General features: G+C 47.4%; 1 protein-coding gene across 2 annotated transcripts; it reads left to right on the forward strand.

The window, feature by feature from the left end:
* The first annotated feature begins 3,879 nt into the window (after window positions 1-3,879).
* On the forward strand, window positions 3,880-17,009 carry pth2 (parathyroid hormone 2). Of its 2 annotated transcripts, XM_067974151.1 has the most exons (4): window positions 3,880-4,307; window positions 4,430-4,488; window positions 11,428-11,540; window positions 16,448-17,009. In XM_067974151.1, exons 1-4 carry the CDS (start codon window positions 4,244-4,246, stop codon window positions 16,908-16,910), a joined length of 699 nt encoding a protein of 232 aa, XP_067830252.1. In that variant the 5' UTR covers window positions 3,880-4,243; the 3' UTR covers window positions 16,911-17,009. The 2 variants fall into 2 exon arrangements, with proteins under 2 accessions (XP_067830252.1, XP_067830253.1); XM_067974152.1 differs by lacking the exons at window positions 3,880-4,307; window positions 4,430-4,488 and adding an exon at window positions 6,872-6,924.
* Window positions 17,010-20,487: the final 3,478 nt, after the last annotated feature.

Genomic DNA, 20,487 nt, shown 5'->3' on the forward strand with positions numbered 1-20,487 from the left:
ACACCCCCAGGTCTCTCTGTTCCTGCACCCCCTTTAAATTGTACCATTTAGTTTATATTGCCTCTCCTCTTACAGCTTGATTCTCTACTGAATTATGAACCTGACATTTACCATAAGCCTCCTTTATCTGTTTCATTTTAATCTCTATATTTTTAGTCATCCAGGGAGCTCTAGCTTTGGATGCTCTTCTTTTCCCCATTTGTAAAAACTGATGAAAAATATTTATTTAATATCTTCCCCAGACCGTCATCCTCTACAACTAGACCCCTCCTTCCTCTGAGTGGTTCTATCCTCTCTTTAACTAATCTTTTACTTTTTATACACTTATAAAAGCCCATATTGGAAAAAATTGGGGAGAAAGAAATGTTATTTTTTAAATATCCTCTGCAGAATATGCCCTCATTATCAAAAGTAAAATGAAAAACGAAACCCTAAAGACGGGAGTGGATCTGTGCTCAGTGTAAGTTCACCGTGTGATGTAACGCAGCAGCACCCTGTTATCAAGCTTTCAAGACTCCCTCACTAAATAGAGAAATTCTTCAGCACCCCCCCCTCCCTTATAATCTGTTTTTTGAACAATTCCCAGACACGGTTCTACAGGTGGTGAGGGTGGGTCTGTATTAGAATTCAGTCTGAGCGTGGTGACAGGAGGATTAATGGAACAGTCAGCTCAGCCCCACCTGACATCTAACCCGTGAGACAGAGAGAGAATCACACATCACCTCACTCCTTCGATCACCAATCAAACTTCAGCCACTTTAGGATCTAACTCTCACCGTCATTCGGCTCCCTTCACTCCAACAATCGCACCTTCTCTTCCCCATTTTGGCATCGTTTGGAGAAGAAGTTGAGCTGAAGAGGAAGACCGAATATTCTGCTCCATCCACCAGGAGAATTGCGTAAGGTCTAAACTCTCTTGTGTTTTTATTTTTTTAGAAAATAAATGTATTTGTATTGTGGGATTTGTTGTTGCAATCCCTGCCAACGGGCAGTTAAACAGCGGGTCAGGACTCCGCTGTTGTGATGCAGGATCCCAGTTGGTCACAGCATTGCCAAGAAACACTGCTCCAGTCCTGCAGTGTAGTTGTGGAGTTCAGCTCACACCTTGACTGCTCCACAAGATTGCAGACTTTGTTTCTATATACAAGCTTACAGCAAGCAACAAATAATGTGCAGGACTATTGTCTCAAGCACTTGTTTCAGGATTGAATTCAGTGAGAGTTTGTGCTCATACTTTTTCAAACTTGTAAATAATGAATTAAAAGGATTTAAATTGTGGAGGCAATCAGACATGGTCATTGAAAGAAGGGTAACAGACACCATATCTATGGCTACCATAATGTATCCCAGGTACAGTCACAGTGCTGTCAGTGACCGTCACGGTGTGTGAAACCCGGGTACAGTCACAGTGTGTAATCGGGCACAGTCGCAGTGCGTAACCCCCCGGGCACAATCGCAGTGCGTAAACCCCCGGGCACAGTCGCAGTGCGTAACCCCCCGGGCACGGTCGCAGTGCGTAACCCCCCGGGCACGGTCGCAGTGCGTAACCCCCCGGGCACGGTCGCAGTGCGTAACCCCCCGGGCACGGTCGCAGTGCGTAACCCCCCGGGCACGGTCGCAGTGCGTAACCCCCCGGGCACGGTCGCAGTGCGTAACCCCCCGGGCACGGTCGCAGTGCGTAACCCCCCGGGCACGGTCGCAGTGCGTAACCCCCCGGGCACGGTCGCAGTGCGTAACCCCCCGGGCACGGTCGCAGTGCGTAACCCCCCGGGCACAGTCGCAGTGCGTAACCCCCCGGGCACAGTCGCAGTGCGTAACCCCCCGGGCACAGTCGCAGTGCGTAACTCCCCGGGTACAGTCACACTGCTGTCAGTGATGTCACAGTGTGTAACCCCCAGGTACAGTCGCACTGCTGCCAGTGACTGTCACAATGTGTAACCCCCGGGTACAGTCACAGTGTGTAACCCCCGGGTACAGTCACTGTGGGTAACCCCTGGGTACAATCACAGTCTATAACCCCTGAGTACAATCGCACTGCTATCAGTGACTGTCAGTGTGTAACCCCCAGCTACAGTTACAGTCCTGTCAGTGGTTGTCACAGTGTGTAACCACCCAGGTATAGTCGCACTGCTGTCAGTGACTGTCATAGTGTGTAACCCTCAGGTACGGTCACAGTGTGTAACCCCCGGGTACAGTCAAAGTGCTGTCAGTGATTGTCACAGTGTGTAACCTTCAGGTACAGTCGCACTTCTGTCAGTATCAGTCGCAGTGTGTAATCCCCGGGTGCAGTCTCAGTGTGTAACCCCCGGGTGCAGTCTCAGTGTGTAACCCCAGGGTGCAGTCGCAGTGTGTAGCCCCCGGGTGCAGTCGCAATGTGTACCCCCCGGGTGCAGTCGCAATGTGTAGCCCCCGGGTGCAGTCGCAATGTGTAGCCCCCGGGTGCAGTCGCAATGTGTAGCCCCCGGGTGCAGTCGCAATGTGTAGCCCCCGGGTGCAGTCGCAATGTGTAGCCCCCGGGTGCAGTCGCAATGTGTAGCCCCCGGGTGCAGTCGCAATGTGTAGCCCCCGGGTGCAGTCGCAGTGTGTAGCCCCCGGGTGCAGTCGCAATGTGTAGCCCCCGGGTGCAGTCGCAATGTGTAGCCCCCGGGTGCAGTCGCAGTGTGTAGCCCCCGGGTGCAGTTGCAATGTGTAACCCACAGGTACAGTCACATTGCTGTCAGTGACTGACACAGTGTACAACCCCATTTTTATTAGAATCCATTTTTCGTGGTGTAGGTTGAAGGATGAATGTTATGGCTGTTCGGTGAGGACCAGAAATGGTTCTTTGGGCCCTGCCCCGGGCTTCTCCCCCCAACCACAACCTCGAGGCCTCTCCAAACTCCCTCCCAACCACTTTCCCATGTATGGGTACATGATGGTGATCCTCCGCCCCCTGTCCTCCTGCTTGCATGGGCCATGTTCGGGCTTGAGACTGACGGGGTCTTTCCAGGTGAGTTAAAATCTCCTGGGCCTCACTCTCCAGATGGTTTGCCCACACTCTGGACCCGGTCGCATGATTCCAACCCCCAGCTAAAATCGGGGCTTTTGTGCGTAAACGCAGACAATGACCATTAACTTTGGGGCATCACATCAAAGCCTGATACCCGACATCCACTCACAGGCATTTCCAACAGCAGTTGATCAGGAGAGCTAACCCTGCCAGAGAATTGTCCTCGATAACCAAGCGGCACTGAGCCCCAACAATTGGTCCTGGTGACTCTGCACCAATAGCCTTGTTCTGATGGTCTCAGCCACTCACTTAACTCAAACTTAGCATCAAATCCACCACTCAGCACAATAACAATTCTGAATAAAATATTATTCCATTCAAAACTTAACTTCAAACCATCTGCTCCCAAAGACCAACAATGTAGACTTTCCGCAGGAAATGTGTTGAACTGGTCGTCACTTCATTATAAACCGAATATCATTGTGAAGAAATGTGAAATAATGAACAGAGTAAATGAAAGGACGTCATTAACCGTGACTTACTCCAGACTCTGGTTAATGACAGTGACTCATGTCTTGCCCTCATGTAACTGTGGCTCTAATTTAAAGACAGCTTTCAATTCTGACAAAATACATATATACAAAACCATTTTTAATCAGATTTAATAAGATCTTTCACATTGACTGAGTCCAAGACTTGGGACAGCCTCCATTTTACAAGAAAGATTTAAATAAAATTATTTCCGCATCTGCTTCAAGCAGCAGTTAGGATCAGAAATACTGTGGTCTCATTAAAATAATGGTCACTGTAAGTGGCCCCAAGATTAGGGGAAGTTTACAATAAATCGCCTGACTCCCTCCTCCCACAGGAAGTCCCACAGCCCCCTTATCATCTCTTGTTATTGCTTAGTTGCCTTTTGAAATCTGTTTCCTTAAACTTTAAAGCATGTCCTTGTCAGTAGTTCATTTCTCTTATGAGGACATCGATGTCATTATCCTGGAGTCTTATATAAACCGAACAGTACAGTGAATGCCAGTGCTGAGCTCCAACCAGCAACGAACAACAACAAAGTCCAACAACAATATAAACCGAGCAGTACAGTGAATGTCAGTGCTGAGCTCCAACCAGCAACGAACAACAACAAAGTCCAACAACAATATAAACCGAGCAGTACAGTGAATGTCACTGCTGAGCTCCAACCAGCAACGAACAACAACAAAGTCCAACAACAATATAAACCGAGCAGTACAGTGAATGTCAGTGCTGAGCTCCAACCAGCAACGAACAACAACAAAGTCCAACAACAACGTCCAACCAACATCCAACAACAAACAACTAAAACGACCAACAACAACACCCAGCCAGCATCCAACAACAACAAACGACCAACAACAACACCCAGCCATCATCCAACAACAACCGACCAACAACAACAACGTCCAACCAACAACATTACTTGTCCTGAATCCAGAAGCAAAACTATTCTTCTGGATTCTGTGGTGAGTGAAATTGGTTTCTTTGCTCACCTTAAACAATGAGGACAGGAGTGACAGCCGGAAAGAGAGAGTGGAACAGATACATCGCAGCGACCAATAGAGCGGCTCGAATGAAACCATCAATCATAAGATGGAACCTTCAGCCATCTGTGTTCGCTGCCCAACTCTCCCCAGCCCAAACTCACCGAGTGGTAATGTTATGAAATTATCTCACTATATCAGTCTCTGCCAAGAGTGGGACTGAGTCATAGTAACATTCTATCCCTCGTCTGTGCTGAGTTTGATGTTCTCACCTGGGGTAGTGTTACCGAGATCTGTAGTTGCATTAGTTTCACTGGGTTGGGGGGAGAGGGAAAATTAGGCAGGGTTTTTGCTCCTGATCACAATCAGTGACTCCCGTTGGAAAGTGTTAGTGGAAATCAAGGGAAGACAAGATCAGGCTTGTGATGTCCACCATAGTTGAATAGCCAGCTGACTGTCGGTGTCTGTGCAATCATCCTGAAATCCCCACTGTGAATCTGTTGTGTTGGGCTCTGACAGCAGCCGCAGAACATGCAGCTTTCAAGGCTGTTTTCATATTTCAGCAAAACTCAGCTAAATTACTAATTTGCGATGTCAGACAACAAGGGGCAATTTTAAGGATGAGCAGATAGGAGTGTCCAGGGAGGCAAAGCTGAAGGGAATGTTCCGGATTGATCATAATCATGAGGTGTATGAGCTTAGTGTCGAGGTGTCAGAGTTTTGTGTCACGGCTTATGAGCTTTGTGTCCTGGTGAATGAGCTTTGTGTCCTGGTGAACGAGCTTTGTGACTTGGTGAACGAGCTTTGTGACTTGAACGAGCTTTGTGTCCTGGTGAAGGAGCTTTGTGTCCTGGTGAACGAGCTTTGTGTCCTGGTGAAGGAGCTCTGTGACTTGGTAAAGGAACTTTGTGACTTGGTGAAGGAGCTTTGTGACTTGGTGAACGAGCTTTGTGTCCTGGTGAACGAGCTTTGTGACTTGGTGAAGGAGCTTTGTCACCTGGTGAACGAGCTTTGTGTCCTGGTGAATGAGCTTTGTGTCCTGGTGAATGAGCTTTGTGTCCTGGTGAACGAGCTTTGTGACCTGGTGAAGGAGCTTTGTGACCTGGTGAAGGAGCTTTGTGACCTGGTGAATGAGCTTTGTGTCCTGGTGAAGGAGCTTTGTGTCCTGGTGAAGGAGCTTTGTGACCTGGTGAACGAGCTTTGTGACCTGGTGAAGGAGCTTTGCGACTTGGTTAACGAGCTTTGTGTCCTCGTGAATGAGCTTTGTGTCCTCGTGAATGAGCTTTGTGACCTGGTGAAGGAGCTTTGTGACCTGGTGAAGGAGCTTTGTGTCCTGGTGAAGGAGCTTTGTGTCCTGGTGAAGGAGCTTTGTGACTTGGTGAACGAGCTTTGTGTCCTGGTGAAGGAGCTTTGTGACCTGGTGAAGGAGCTTTGTGTCCTGGTGAAGGAGCTTTGTGTCCTGGTGAATGAGCTTTGTGTCCTGGTGAAGGAGCTTTGTGACCTGGTGAAGGAGCTTTGTGTCCTGGTGAAGGAGCTTTGTGACCTGGTGAAGGAGCTTTGTGTCCTGGTGAAGGAGCTTTGTGACCTGGTGAAGGAGCTTTGTGGCCTGGTGAACGAGCTTTGTGACCTGGTGAAGGAGCTTTGTGTCCTGGTGAACGAGCTTTGTGGCCTGGTGAAGGAGCTTTGTGTCCTGGTGAAGGAGCTTTGTGTCCTGGTGAAGGAGCTTTGTGTCCTGGTGAACGAGCTTTGTGGCCTGGTGAATGAGCTTTGTGACCTGGTGAAGAAGCTTTGTGTCCTGGTGAAGGAGCTTTGTGTCCTGGTGAACGAGCTTTGTGTCCTGGTGAACGAGCTTTGTGTCCTGGTGAACGAGCTTTGTGTCCTGGTGAAGGAGCTTTGTGTCCTGGTGAACGAGCTTTGTGTCCTGGTGAAGGAGCTTTGTGTCCTGGTGAAGGAGCTTTGTGTCCTGGTGAAGGAGCTTTGTGTCCTGGTGAAGGAGCTTTGTGTCCTGGTGAACGAGCTTTGTGACCTGGTGAAGGAGCTTTGTGTCCTGGTGAAGGAGCTTTGTGTCCTGGTGAACGAGCTTTGTGTCCTGGTGAAGGAGCTTTGTGACCTGGTGAAGGAGCTTTGTGTCCTGGTGAACGAGCTTTGTGTCCTGGTGAAGGAGCTTTGTGTTGTGGAGCATGATTTTAACCTGGAAAAATGTGCAGGTTGGGGGTGGGGATGGCAGTAAGAATTCCAAAAATCTAAAACCCATTTCCTGTTTTCACAGGACCCACCCTCAGGAGGCGGGCGGGCATTAAAAGCTTTTAAGGAGGCTGCGGGCCTCCATTTTCAAAGCTTTTTTGCTTTTAGCCCCTGGGGGCCAGGATTCCTGGGCCTTCTACTTCTTGCCTCCTCTCATGTGGCCCGAAACTGCAGGTAAGACCCTTTATAGTACAGCTTGTGGGCCAGGAGGAGCAGGAGTGCTTCCCCAGGCCCAACAAGCCTACCTGCAGCAACCCCTGCCCCCTCATGATCTCAGACCTCCCCATGATCGCCAAACCCCCCCACTACAATCTCCAACCCCCCCCCCCCCCCCACGATCTCCAACCCATCCACAATCTCCGACTCTGATCCCCCCCAATACTGTCTCCCCGATGACTCCGACCCCCCAATGACTGATCCCCGATGATCCCTGACCCACCCCTGGTGGCCCCTGACTCCCCTGGTGACACCTGACCCACCCCCCACGATGACCCTCTTTCCCCCCTCCCATCTAACATTTACCTGACCACGTCCTCTTCCTTTTTTCCTGTCCGACTGAGAGCCAGCCTGTCAATCAGGTCGGCCTGTCAGTTGGGAAAACGGCAAAGAGAAAATGACATCCTTATGTCAAAATCTTGTCCCTGGTGAGCTTTGTGTCGAGGTGTATGAACATAAGAACATAAGAAATAGGAGCAGGAGTAGGCCATATTGTCCCTCGAGCCTGCTCCGCCATTCAATCAGATCATGGCTGATCTTCAACCTCAACTCCACCTTCCCGCCTGATCCCCATATCTCTTGATTCCCTTAGTGTCCAAAAATCTATCAATCTCAGCCTTGAATATACTCAACAACTCAGTAACCACAGCCCTCCAAGGTAGAGAATTCCAAAGATTCACAACTCTCTGTGTGAAGAAATTCCTCCTCATCTCAGTCTTAAATGGCCGACCCCTTATCCTGCGACTATGCCCCCTAGTTCTAGACTCTCCAGCCAAGGGAAACAATCTCTCAGTATCCACCCTGTCAAGCCCCCTCAGAATCTTCTATGTTTCAATGAGATCACCTCTCATTCTTCTAAACTCCAGAGAGTATAGGCCCATTCTACTCAATCTCTCCTTATAGGATAACCCTCTCATCCCAGGAATCAATCTAGTGAACCTTTGTTGCACCGCCTCCAAGGCAAGTATATCCTTCCTTAGATAAGGAGACCAAAACTGTACACAGTACTCCAGGTGTGGTCTCACCAAAGCCCTATACAATTGTAGCAAGACTTCCTTACTCTTGTACTCCAAACCCCTTGCAGTAAAGGCCAACATACCATTTGTCTTCCTAATTGCCTGCTGTACCTGCATACAAACTTTCTGTGTTTCTTGTACAAAGACACCCAAGTCTCTCTTAACACCAACATTTAATAATTTCTCACCATTTAAAAAATATTCTGTTTTTCTATTCTTCCTACTAAAGTGAATAACCTCACATTTCCCCACATTATACCCCATCTGCCACCTTCTTGCCAACTCACTCAACTTGTCTATATCCCTTTGCCGATTCTGTGTCCTCCTCACAGCTTACTTTCCCACCTAGTTTTGTATCATCAGCAAACTTGGATACATTACACTCGGTCCCTTCATCCAAGTCATTAATATAGATTGTAAATAGCTGAGGCCCAAGCACTGACCCTTGCGGCACCCCACTAGTTATAGCTTGACAAACTGAAAATGACTTGTTTATTCCTACTGTCTGTTTTTTGTCCGTTAACCAATCCTCTATCCGTGTTAATATATTACCCCCAACCCCATGAGCCCTTACCTTGTGTAACAATCTTTTGTGTGGCACTTTATCGAATGCCTTATTGAAAATCCAAATATCCTACATCCACTGGTTCCCCTTTATCCACCCTACTAGTTACATCCTCAAAAAACTCTAATAAATTTGTCAAACATGATTTCCCTTTCATAAAACCATGTTGACTCTGCCTAATCGTATGATGATTTTCAAAGTGCCCTGTTACCACTTCCTTAATAATGGATTCCAGCAATTTCCCTACTACTGATGTCAGGCTAACTAGCCTGTCGTTCCCTGTTTACTCTCTCCCTCCTTTCGTGAAAAGCGTGTTACATTTGCTACCTTCCAATCCTCTGGGACCGTTTTAGAATCTAGGGAATTTTGGAAGATCAAAACCAATGCATCCACCATCTCTGCAGCCACCTCTTTTAGAACCCTAGGATGTAGGCCATCAGGTCCAGGGGAATTGTTGGCTTTTAGTCCCATTAGTTTCTCTAGTACTTTTTCTGTACTGATATTAATTACTTTAAGTCTCTCACTCTCATTAGCCCCTTGGTTCCCCATTATTTCTGGTATGCTTTTTGTGTCTCCTCCTGTGAAGACAGATACAAAATATTTGTTTAACGTCTCTGCCATTTCCTTATTTCTCATTATAATTTCTCCTGTCTCAACTTCTAAGGAACCAGCGTTTACTTTTGCTAATCTCTTCCTTTTTACATAATTGTAGAAGCTCTTACAATTTGTTTTTATATTTCTTGCTAGTTTACTTTCATATTCTATTTTCTCCTTTTTATCAATTTTTTGGTCATTCTTTGCTGGTTTCTAAAACTCTTCCAATCCTCAGGCTTACTACTCTTCTTTGCAACATTATAGGCCTCTTCTTTTAATCTAATACTATCCTTAACTTCTTTAGTTAGCCACGGATGGACCACTTTTCCCGTGGAGTTTTTATTTCTCAATGGAATATATATTGTTGAGAATATTGAAATATTCCTTTAAATGTTTGCCATTGCTTTTCAACTGTCAAACCCTTTAATTTATTTCCCAATCTACCTTTGACAACTCGCCCCTCATACCTATGTAATTGGCTTTATTTAAGTTTAAGTCTCTAGTTTCAGACTTATGTATGTCACTCTCAAACTCAATGTGAAATTCTATCATATTATGATCATTGTTCCCCAGGGAATCCTTTCCTGTAAGATCACAAATTAACCCTGTCTCATTACACAACAAGATCTAAAATAACCTGTTCCCTGGTTGGTTCCATGATGTTTTGTTCTAGGAAACTGTCTCGAATGCATTCCATGAACTTGTCCTCCAGACTACCTTTTGATTTGTCCAGTGTATATGAAGATTAAAGTGCCCCACGATTATTGCATTACCTTTGTCACAAGCTCCTATTATTTCTTGATTAATATTCTGTCCAGCAATATAGCTACTGTTAGGGGGCTTATAATTTACTCCCGCCATTGTTTTCTGCCCCTCATTATTTCTTATCTTCACCCAGACTGATTCTACCTCCTGATCTTCTGAGCCAAGATCCTTTTCTCACTATTGTCCTTATGTCATCCTTTATTATCAGGGCTCCCCCCACCCTTTTCCATTCTGCCTGTCTTTTCGAAACATCAAGGGTGATCTTATAGAAGTCTACAAAATAATGAGGGGCATAGATAAGGTCGATAGTCAAAATCTTTTCCCAAAGGTAGGGGAGTCTATAACGAGGGGGCATAGATTTAAGGTGAGAGGGGAGAGATACAAAAGGGTCCAGAGGGGCAATTTTTTCACTCAAAGGGTGGTGAGTGGAACGAGCTGCCAGAGGCAGTAGTAGAGGCGGGTACAATTTTGTCTTTTAAAAAGCATTTGGACAGTTACATGGGTAAGATGGGTATAGAGGGATATGGGCCAAGTGCAGGCAATTGGGACTAGCTTAGTGGTATAAACTGGGCGACATGGACATGTTGGGCCGAAGGGCCTGTTCCCATGTTGTAACTTCTATGATTCTATGATTCTATACCCTGGAATATTTAGTTCCCAAACTTGGTCACCATGCAACGATGCTTTGTGTCGAGGTGTATGAGCTTTTTGTCCTGGCGTATGAGCTTTGTGTCCTGGTGAGCGAGCTTTGTGTTCTGGTGAGCGAGCTTTGTGTCCTGGTGAGCGAGCTTTGTGTCCTGGTGAGCGAGCTTTGTGTCCTGGTGAGCGAGCTTTGTGTCGAGGTGAATGAGCTTTGTGTCCTGGTGAGCGAGCTTTGTGTCGAGGTGAATGAGCTTTGTGTCCTGGTGAGCGAGCTTTGTGTCCTGGTGAGCGAGCTTTGTGTCCTGGTGAGCGAGCTTTGTGTCGAGGTGAATGAGCTTTGTGTCCTGGTGAGCGAGCTTTGTGTACTGGTGAGCGAGCTTTGTGTCGAGGTGAATGAGCTTTGTGTCCTGGTGAGCGAGCTTTGTGTACTGGTGAGCGAGCTTTGTGTCGAGGTGAATGAGCTTTGTGTCCTGGTGAGCGAGCTTTGTGTACTGGTGAGCGAGCTTTGTGTCAAGGTGAATGAGCTTTGTGTCGAGGTGAATGAGCTTTGTGTCGAGGTGAATGAGCTTTGTGTCAAGGTTGCTGTCCAGTGCCTCCTGCGGGAGATTGCATGTTTGTGAACTTTTAGGACAGGTTTGGTTTTTTTGTGATGGTTTCCGTGGTTGAATGGCCGGTCACCAATCATCAATAAAGATTTTCAGCTGTCCGTTGCAGCGTAAACCTGGCCTTGAGGATCATCTCCCATTACTGAAACCTTCTGATTTTCATCTCCATTGATTTCATATAATGGGCTGCCTTTATATATTGACACATGTTTTACCTACAGAGTGGGAAGTAAATGATGTTAGGATTTTTTTATTTTCTGAGTTTTCTCCTCAGGATATGGAGCTCGTGCCCACTGGTCGAGTCCTGCTGTTCACACTGGTGTTACTGAGCTGTGCCACTGCTCCGTGTTCTGGAACCCTGCGCCCTTTGCTGAGACACGTGGAAAGGTAAAGCCCAGAGAATTTATTCTTTGCTGTTGTTGAATTTTCTCAATTTCCATTCAATATAAATGTTATGCTTTGTGTTACTATATTTGGTGAGGTTTCAGTTTTATTTGCTTCGAAACTTTCCCAAATTTGAGGATAAGTGAAGGGAGAAATTGGTCTTTGGCAAGTAGTGAATCTGTTATTGACCAGTGTAGGCTGGGCTGCCCATTTGCTACCCACTGTAGATCAGTTTAACCCCCAAGTGTGTTCCAGTCTCCGATACCCTTTACACTGTCAATATGTAGAATGAATTTGGGGGATTTGGATGGCTTATACATAGAATGGATACCCAGAAATGAATTACAGGCTGGAATCTTAATCAGGGAGTTTGGATGATTGATATGCAATATAACATATACCCAGAAGTGAATTAGAGGCTGGAATCTAATAGAGGGGTTCAGATGGTTTGCATGTTTTGTTAGTGGTGCCCTAGTAAATATTTTCAGTACTTTACTGAGAATGGGGGAACTGTTGGGTGTTTGCAGGAAACCACATGAGGTGCCCGAATTTAAAAAGGGTTAAAGTCACAAGCTTGTATCTACAGAGCAGTAAGTTTATCCTCAGTGTTGGGAAAGCTTCATTAGGGAGGCTATTAGTCATCACCTAGAAGACCCAAAATTGGCAGGTTAACTCAATACAGCTTCAGAAAACAGAGACCATACTTGACAGATCAGATCCAGTTTGTGAAGGAGTCTCTGGGTAGATCGGGGAGATCCAATAGATCTCATCTACTTGGATTTCCAAAAGTTTTCTATAAAATGCCACAAGGTAGATTCTGCTAAAATGAAATCCAGTGGTGTCAAGGGACATATTGTGAGATGGATCGCAAATTGGCTAAACGGACCTGAGATAAAAGATGGGGCTTCTTCCCAATGGGGTCCAGTCACTAGTGAGGTGCCCTAGGGATTTGATGCTGGATCCTTTCTTATTTATTGCTGACTTGAGCAGGGTATAGACAGTGGTTATTAAATTTGCAGATGATACTAAATAGTGCAGTCAGGTCAGGACCTTAAAAAAGGAAATATATTCCAACTGGATTTAGACACACTGGGAAAGTGGGCCTACAACTGGGAAAAATCCTTCACTGTGAGGTAAATGTGCAATTACTGTAGGCAGAATCATTTCCAGAGGTTGGATTTAGAGTGTAACATGAATGGGGGGAGGTTAAAGGGAGAGAGACATGGGAGTGATGAATGATTGTTCCCTAAAGGTTCAAGGACTACAGCCAAAGGGAGCAGGATCCTGGACACTGTTCATTGTAAAACTAGAACCACAATTAGAGGTTTATGTAAAGTTTTGGTGAGACCTGATCTGGAGTATTTAGTTTCGTACCTAAAGAAGGACAAGAGAGCAGCCATGAGGAAGATCCCAGGCCTAAACACATTTAACTATGGATAAAGACTTTGTGACATGGGTTTGGATTCACTGGAGAGGCATCAATTTAGAGGAGTTCTGATTCAGGTCTTTAAAATTAGTAAGATACAAGTAGATAGACTGTTTGAGGTGTTGGGCCAAGCGGAACTGTTTGAGATGATGGGCAGGGTGGAAATGTTTGAGATGATGGGCTGGGTGGAACTGTTTGAGGTGATGGGCAGGGTGGAACTGTTTTAGGTGATGGGCTGGGTGGAACTGTTTGAGGTGATGGGCCAAGCGGAACTGTTTGAGATGATGGGCAGGGTGGAACTGTTTTAGGTGATGGGCTGGGTGGAACTGTTTTAGGTGATGGGCTGGGTGGAACTGTTTTAGGTGATGGGCTGGGTGGATCTGTTTGAGGTGATGGGCTGGGTGGTACTGTTTTAGGTGATGGGCTGGGTGGAACTGTTTGAGGTGATGGGCAGGGTGGAAATGTTTGAGATGATGGGCTGGGTGGAACTGTTTTAGGTGATGGGCTGGGTGGAACTGTTTTAGGTGATGGGCTGGGTGGAACTGTTTTAGGTGATGGGCTGGGTGGATCTGTTTGAGGTGATGGGCTGGGTGGAACTGTTTTAGGTGATGGGCTGGGTGGAACTGTTTTAGGTGATGGGCTGGGTGGTACTGTTTTAGGTGATGGGCTGGGTGGTACTGTTTTAGGTGATGGGCTGGGTGGTACTGTTTTAGGTGATGGGCTGGGTGGAACTGTTTTAGGTGATGGGCAGGGTGGAACTGTTTGAGGTGATGGGCAGGGTGGAACTGTTTGAGGTGATGGGCTGGGTGGTACTGTTTTAGGTGATGGGCTGGGTGGTACTGTTTTAGGTGATGGGCTGGGTGGAACTGTTTTAGGTGATGGGCTGCGTGGAACTGTTTGAGGTGATGGGCTGGGTGGAACTGTTTTAGGTGATGGGCAGGGTGGAACTGTTTTAGGTGATGGGCAGGGTGGAAATGTTTGAGATGATGGGCTGGGTGGAACTGTTTTAGGTGATGGGCTGGGTGGAACTGTTTTAGGTGATGGGCTGGGTGGAACTGTTTGAGGTGATGGGCTGGGTGGAACTGTTTTAGGTGATGGGCAGGGTGGAACTGTTTGAGGTGATGGGCAGGGTGGAAATGTTTGAGATGATGGGCTGGGTGGAACTGTTTTAGGTGATGGGCTGGGTGGTACTGTTTTAGGTGATGGGCTGGGTGGAACTGTTTGAGGTGATGGGCTGGGTGGAACTGTTTTAGGTGATGGGCAGGGTGGAACTGTTTGAGGTGATGGGCTGGGTGGAACTGTTTTAGGTGATGGGCTGGGTGGTACTGTTTTAGGTGATGGGCTGGGTGGAACTGTTTGAGGTGATGGGCTGGGTGGAACTGTTTTAGGTGATGGGCAGGGTGGAACTGTTTGAGGTGATGGGCAGGGTGGAAATGTTTGAGATGATGGGCTGGGTGGAACTGTTTTAGGTGATGGGATGGGTGGAACTGTTTGAGGTGATGGGCTGGGTGGAACTGTTTTAGGTGATGGGCTGGGTGGAACTGTTTTAGGTGATGGGCTGGGTGGAACTGTTTTAGGTGATGGGCTGGGTGGTACTGTTTTAGGTGATGGGCTGGGTGGAACTGTTTTAGGTGATGGGCTGGGTGGAACTGTTTGAGGTGATGGGCTGGGTGGAACTGTTTGAGGTGATGGGCAGGTTGGAACTGTTTTAGGTGATGGGCAGGGTGGAAATGTTTGAGATGATGGGCTGGGTGGAACTGTTTTAGGTGATGGGCTGGGTGGAACTGTTTTAGGTGATGGGCTGGGTGGAACTGTTTGAGGTGATGGGCTGGGTGGAACTGTTTTAGGTGATGGGCAGGGTGGAACTGTTTGAGGTGATGGGCAGGGTGGAAATGTTTGAGGTGATGGGCTGGGTGGAACTGTTTTAGGTGATGGGCTGGGTGGAACTGTTTTAGGTGATGGGCTGGGTGGAACTGTTTGAGGTGATGGGCTGGGTGGAACTGTTTTAGGTGATGGGCAGGGTGGAACTGTTTGAGGTGATGGGCAGGGTGGAAATGTTTGAGATGATGGGCTGGGTGGAACTGTTTTAGGTGATGGGCTGGGTGGAACTGTTTTAGGTGATGGGCTGGGTGGAACTGTTTGAGGTGATGGGCTGGGTGGAACTGTTTTAGGTGATGGGCAGGGTGGAACTGTTTGAGGTGATGGGCAGGGTGGAAATGTTTGAGATGATGGGCTGGGTGGAACTGTTTTAGGTGATGAGCTGGGTGGTACTGTTTTAGGTGATGGGCTGGGTGGAACTGTTTGAGGTGATGGGCTGGGTGGAACTGTTTTAGGTGATGGGCAGGGTGGAACTGTTTGAGGTGATGGGCAGGGTGGAAATGTTTGAGATGATGGGCTGGGTGGAACTGTTTTAGGTGATGGGCTGGGTGGAACTGTTTTAGTTGATGGGCTGGGTGGAACTGTTTGAGGTGATGGGCTGGGTGGAACTGTTTTAGGTGATGGGCAGGGTGGAACTGTTTGAGGTGATGGGCAGGGTGGAAATGTTTGAGATGATGGGCTGGGTGGAACTGTTTTAGGTGATGGGCTGGGTGGAACTGTTTTAGGTGATGGGCTGGGTGGAACTGTTTTAGGTGATGGGCTGGGTGGAACTGTTTTAGGTGATGGGCTGGGTGGAACTGTTTTAGGTGATGGGCAGGGTGGAACTGTTTGAGGTGATGGGCAGGGTGGAACTGTTTTAGGTGATGGGCTGGGTGGAACTGTTTTAGGTGATGGGCAGGGTGGAACTGTTTGAGGTGATGGGCAGGGTGGAACTGTTTTAGGTGATGGGCTGGGTGGAACTGTTTTAGGTGATGGGCTGGGTGGAACTGTTTTAGGTGATGGGCAGGGTGGAACTGTTTGAGGTGATGGGCAGGGTGGAAATGTTTGAGGTGATGGGCTGGGTGGAACTGTTTTAGGTGATGGGCTGGGTGGAACTGTTTGAGGTGATGGGCTGGGTGGAACTGTTTTAGGTGATGGGCTGGGTGGAACGAGGGGTCAGCAGGTGAGGTTGGCTGTTTCAAAGTTTCACTTTTCTCAGACCAGTGGAAGAAGATTAATTTCAGGCCTTCAAAAAAGTGCTCGACGCATTTTTGGACAAATACAAGGAAGTTAAGATTTTGGGTATAACCAATGTTAGGACCTCCAGGAGCTTGCCTGTCACCTCTGAAGAGCCGGAGAGGAATTTTTGTCAGACGTTTCCTGAATTGGCCACAGGTCTGTGCATTTTTTTGCCTCTCCCAGGAGGCAAGAGTAGGGGGACAAAGGGTGGGGACAGGGGGATGAGTCTAATAAGAAGAGAGCATGAGACTGGTAGACTCTTCTTGTCCTGATTACTTAATATAACATTTAGAATAATGATACCTGGGAGTGAGTTGGAGCCTGGAATCTAATTGAGAGTTTGGATATATTGACATTAAATTGTTGACAATGTTAATTTTTATTGTAGTTCCCCACCTAGATCCTGGAAAATTGAAAACTCATTGGGACTGAAAGGATCCAAACAGTTGGAGAATATTTTGCAGGTTGTCCCAGGCTGGGATCTAGCTGCCTTGTTGCGTGATTGGAGCACTGAGATGATGCCATTATTCCCTGTGCTGAAAGGACTCCCAGCAAAAGACTCGCGGTTTCCATCTTTAGGAAGGCGGGCCTGGGTTGGGAAATTCCCAGTGCAGGCCAGGAATCGCGGCAGTCGGATTCACAGAATCCTTGGGGATTATGCAGATCTGACCAGGGTTACCCTGGGCAAAAGCTGGTCATCTGATTGGCTGGAGCCAACCACCAATGAAGAAGTGAAGAGAAGCATTGTGGTGGCTGATGATGTGGCTTTTCGAGAAAAGAGCAAGTTTCTCACAGCGTTGGAGCGGCAGAAATGGCTGAACTCTGTGTTGAGAAAACTTGTGACTAATTAAAAAGTAGATGTAGCACAATTTATGGATCAGTGTTTGTGTGTTTTTCCAAATGGAGAAATATGAATTGCTGTTTAACTGCAATAAACTGCTCTAAAAAGATGCCTTAAACTTTCAAGTTTCTTCATCATCATCTCATGAAATAAACACAATTTTAGACAATGACAGTGAAATAGCCACTTCTTGAAACCAAGGGCTCGATTTTAACTGGGCCTGTCCGGTGGGGGGGCTGGGGATTGGGGCATCAGGGGGCAGGGACTCGGGGGGCTGGGATCAGGGTGCCTGTCCGGGGCCGGGGGTGATGACAGGGAGGCTCAGCCAATACCAACAGCCAGGACTCATTAACATGTTGCTTGTTGACTTCCTGACCAAATAGGTCAGAATGTCGTCAGGAAGCAGCCGGAGAAGACGGCCAGGGACCCAAGAGAAGAGTTCCCGGCACAAGGTAAGTGGATCAGAGGGGCTCGGCAGGGCAATCGTGATGGAGGGGGAGGCCTAAGGTTTCCTTGTGGGGCCTGGAGGGGCACTCCAACCCAGGCTCACCCCGACAGCCCAGGCTCACCCCGACAGCCCAGGCTCACCCCGACAACCCAACTAACCCGAACTCAGGGTAACCCAAGCTTAGTGAATCTGTTTAGACTGACCCGATGAACACAATACACAAATCAGTCCTGGCTGGCCTGATTAGCCCAATTTGTGACAATTGATTCATTTTAGTAGAAAGAATGAAAATAGACTAAATGGTACAATTTTAAAGGGGGTGCAGGAACAGAGAGACCTGGGGGTGTATGTACACTAGTCTTTGAATGTGCAGGACAAGTTGAGAAGGCTGTTAAAAAAGTATATGGGATCCTGGGCTTTATTAATAGAGGCACAGAGTACAAAAGCAAGGAAGTTATGCTAAACCCTTTATAAATCACTGGTTAGGCCTCAGCTGGAGTATTGTGTCCAATTCTGGGCACCGCACTTTAGGAAGGATGTCAAGGCCTTCGAGAGGGTGCACAAGAGATTTACTAGAATGTTCCAGGGGTGAGAGACTTCAGTTATTTGGAGAGACTGGAGAAGCTGGGGTTGTTCTTCTTAGAACAGAGAAGGTTGAGGGGAGATTTAACAGAAGTGTTAAGTTATGAAAGGCTTTGATTGAGTAAATAGGGAGAAACTGTTTCCAGTGGCAGGAGGGTCAGTAACCAGAGGACACAGATGTAAGGTAATTGGCAAAAGATCCGGGGGGGGGAGATTAGGAATTTTTTTTTTAATGCAGTGAGTTGTTATGATCTGGAATGTGCTGCCTGAAAAGGAGGTGGAAGCAGATTCAATAGTAACTTTCAAAAGGGAATTTAATAAAAATTTGAAAAGGAGCAATTTGTAAGGCTATGGGAAAGAGCAGGTGACTGGGAATAATTGGATAGCTCTTTCAAAGAGCCAGCACAGGCACAATGGGTTGAATGGCCTGCTTCTGTGCTATATGATTCTATAATTCTATGATCCAGGCTAATAATAGATGACCCATCAATGCATGCTAATCTGACCAACCCAGGCTAATGCCAACCAACTCAGGTGATACAACCAACCCAGGCTAACCCAATGAACCCAGGCTAACCCAATGAACCCTGGCTAACCCAATGAACCCTGGCTGACCTGAACAATACAAGCTGATCCAATTAACCCAGGGTTGGCCCCATTACACAAGCTAACCCAACCAGCCCAAACTAACTCATCCAGCTCAAGCTAACCCAATCACAACCCAGATTTACCTGGCCAACACATGCTAACCTGACAAATCCAAGATAACCCAATTAACCCAGGCTAACCCAACCAACATAAGATAACCTGAATAAACCAAGCTATTCCAATCAACCCATGCTAAACTGAATAGCCCAGGCTAACCAAGCCAGCCCTAGCTAAACAATTTTAACCTAGCCAACCCACACTGACTCATTCAGTCTAGGATAACCTGACCAATCCAAGCTAATCCAACCAACCCAGGTTAATCTAATCAAGCTAACCTGACAAACCCATGCTATTCCGATCAATCCATGTTAACCCAACTAACCCAGGAAAACCTAAGCTAACCTGATCAGCTTTGTCCAAGCTGGTCCATCCTACGAGGCTAACCTGACACATTAACACGCAGGCAGATGTGTCTAGTCCGAACCTTGAGGACACAACTCGCACTGTAGGAACATCGGAATTGCTAGACGGAAAAATACCAAGTTGATCTAATTCTCCTTCTCCCATCCTGGTGGTCACATGATAATGGATTGTTGACCAATCACAGCAATCAATCTCTAACAATCAGTTCACAACAGACCCAGATATTAAGCGAGGAAACCCCCAGTGGTGGAGAGCTTTAGGAAGCAGAGGTTTAAAGTCACCTGCTCCTCCCAAGCCTGTTACACTCACCACCCATCAGGTCTCAAATTACTCATACACGGGATTTTTTTTATTCGTTCATGGGATGTGGGCGTCGCTGGTGAGGCCGGCATTTATTGCCCATCCCTAATTGCCCTTGAGAAGGTGGTGGTGAGCCGCCTTCTTGAACCGCTGCAGTCCATGTGGTGAAGGTTCTCCCACAGTGCTGTTAGGAAGGGAGTTCCAGGAATTTGACCCAGTGATGATAAAGGAACGGCGATATATTTCCAAGTCGGGATGGTGTGTGACTTGGAGGGGAACGTGCAGGTGGTGTTGTTCCCATGTGCCTGCTGCTCTTGTCCTTCTAGGTGGTAGAGGTTGCGGGTTTGGGAGGTGCAGTCGAAGAAGCCTTGGCGAGTTGCTGCAGTGCATCCTGTGGATGGTACACACTGCAGCCACAGTGCACCGATGGTGAAGGGAGTGAATGTTTAGGGTGGTGGATGGGGTGCCAATCAAGCGGGCTGCTTTGTCCGTGATGGTGTCGAGCTTCTTGAGTGTTGTTGGAGCTGCACTCATCCAGGCAAATGGAGAGTATTCCATCAAACTCCTGACTTGGCCTTGTAGATGGTGGAAAGGCTTTGGGGAGTCAGGAGGTGAGTCACTCGCTGCAGAATACCCAGCCTCTGACCTGCTCTCGTAGCCACAGTATTTATATGGCTAGTCCAGTTAACTTTCTGATCAATGGTGACCCCAGGATGTTGATGGTGGGGGATTCGGTGATGGTAATGCCGTTGAATGTCAAGGGGAGGTGGTTAGACTCTCTCTTGTTGGAGATGGTCATTGCCTGGCACTTGTCTGGCGCGAATGTTACTTGCCACTTATGAGCCCAAGCCTGGATGTTGTCCAGGTCTTGCTGCATGCGGGCACAGACTCCTTCATTATTTGAGGGGTTGTGAATGGAACTGAGCACTGTGCAATCATCAGCGAACATCCCCATTTCTGACCTTATGATGGAGGGAAGGTCATTGATGAAGCAGCTGAAGATGGTTGGGCCTAGGACACTGTCCTGAGGAACTCCTGCAGCAATGTCCTGGGGCTGAGATGATTGGCCTCCAACAACCACTACCATCTTCCTTTGTGCTAGGTATGACTCCAGCCACTGGAGAGTTTTCCCCCTGATTCCCATTGACTTCAATTTTACTAGAGCTCCTTGGTGCCACAATCGGTC

The sequence above is a fragment of the Heptranchias perlo genome, chromosome 40, assembly GCF_035084215.1.
Source record: "Heptranchias perlo isolate sHepPer1 chromosome 40, sHepPer1.hap1, whole genome shotgun sequence".
NCBI classification, from domain to species: Eukaryota; Metazoa; Chordata; class Chondrichthyes; order Hexanchiformes; family Hexanchidae; genus Heptranchias; species Heptranchias perlo.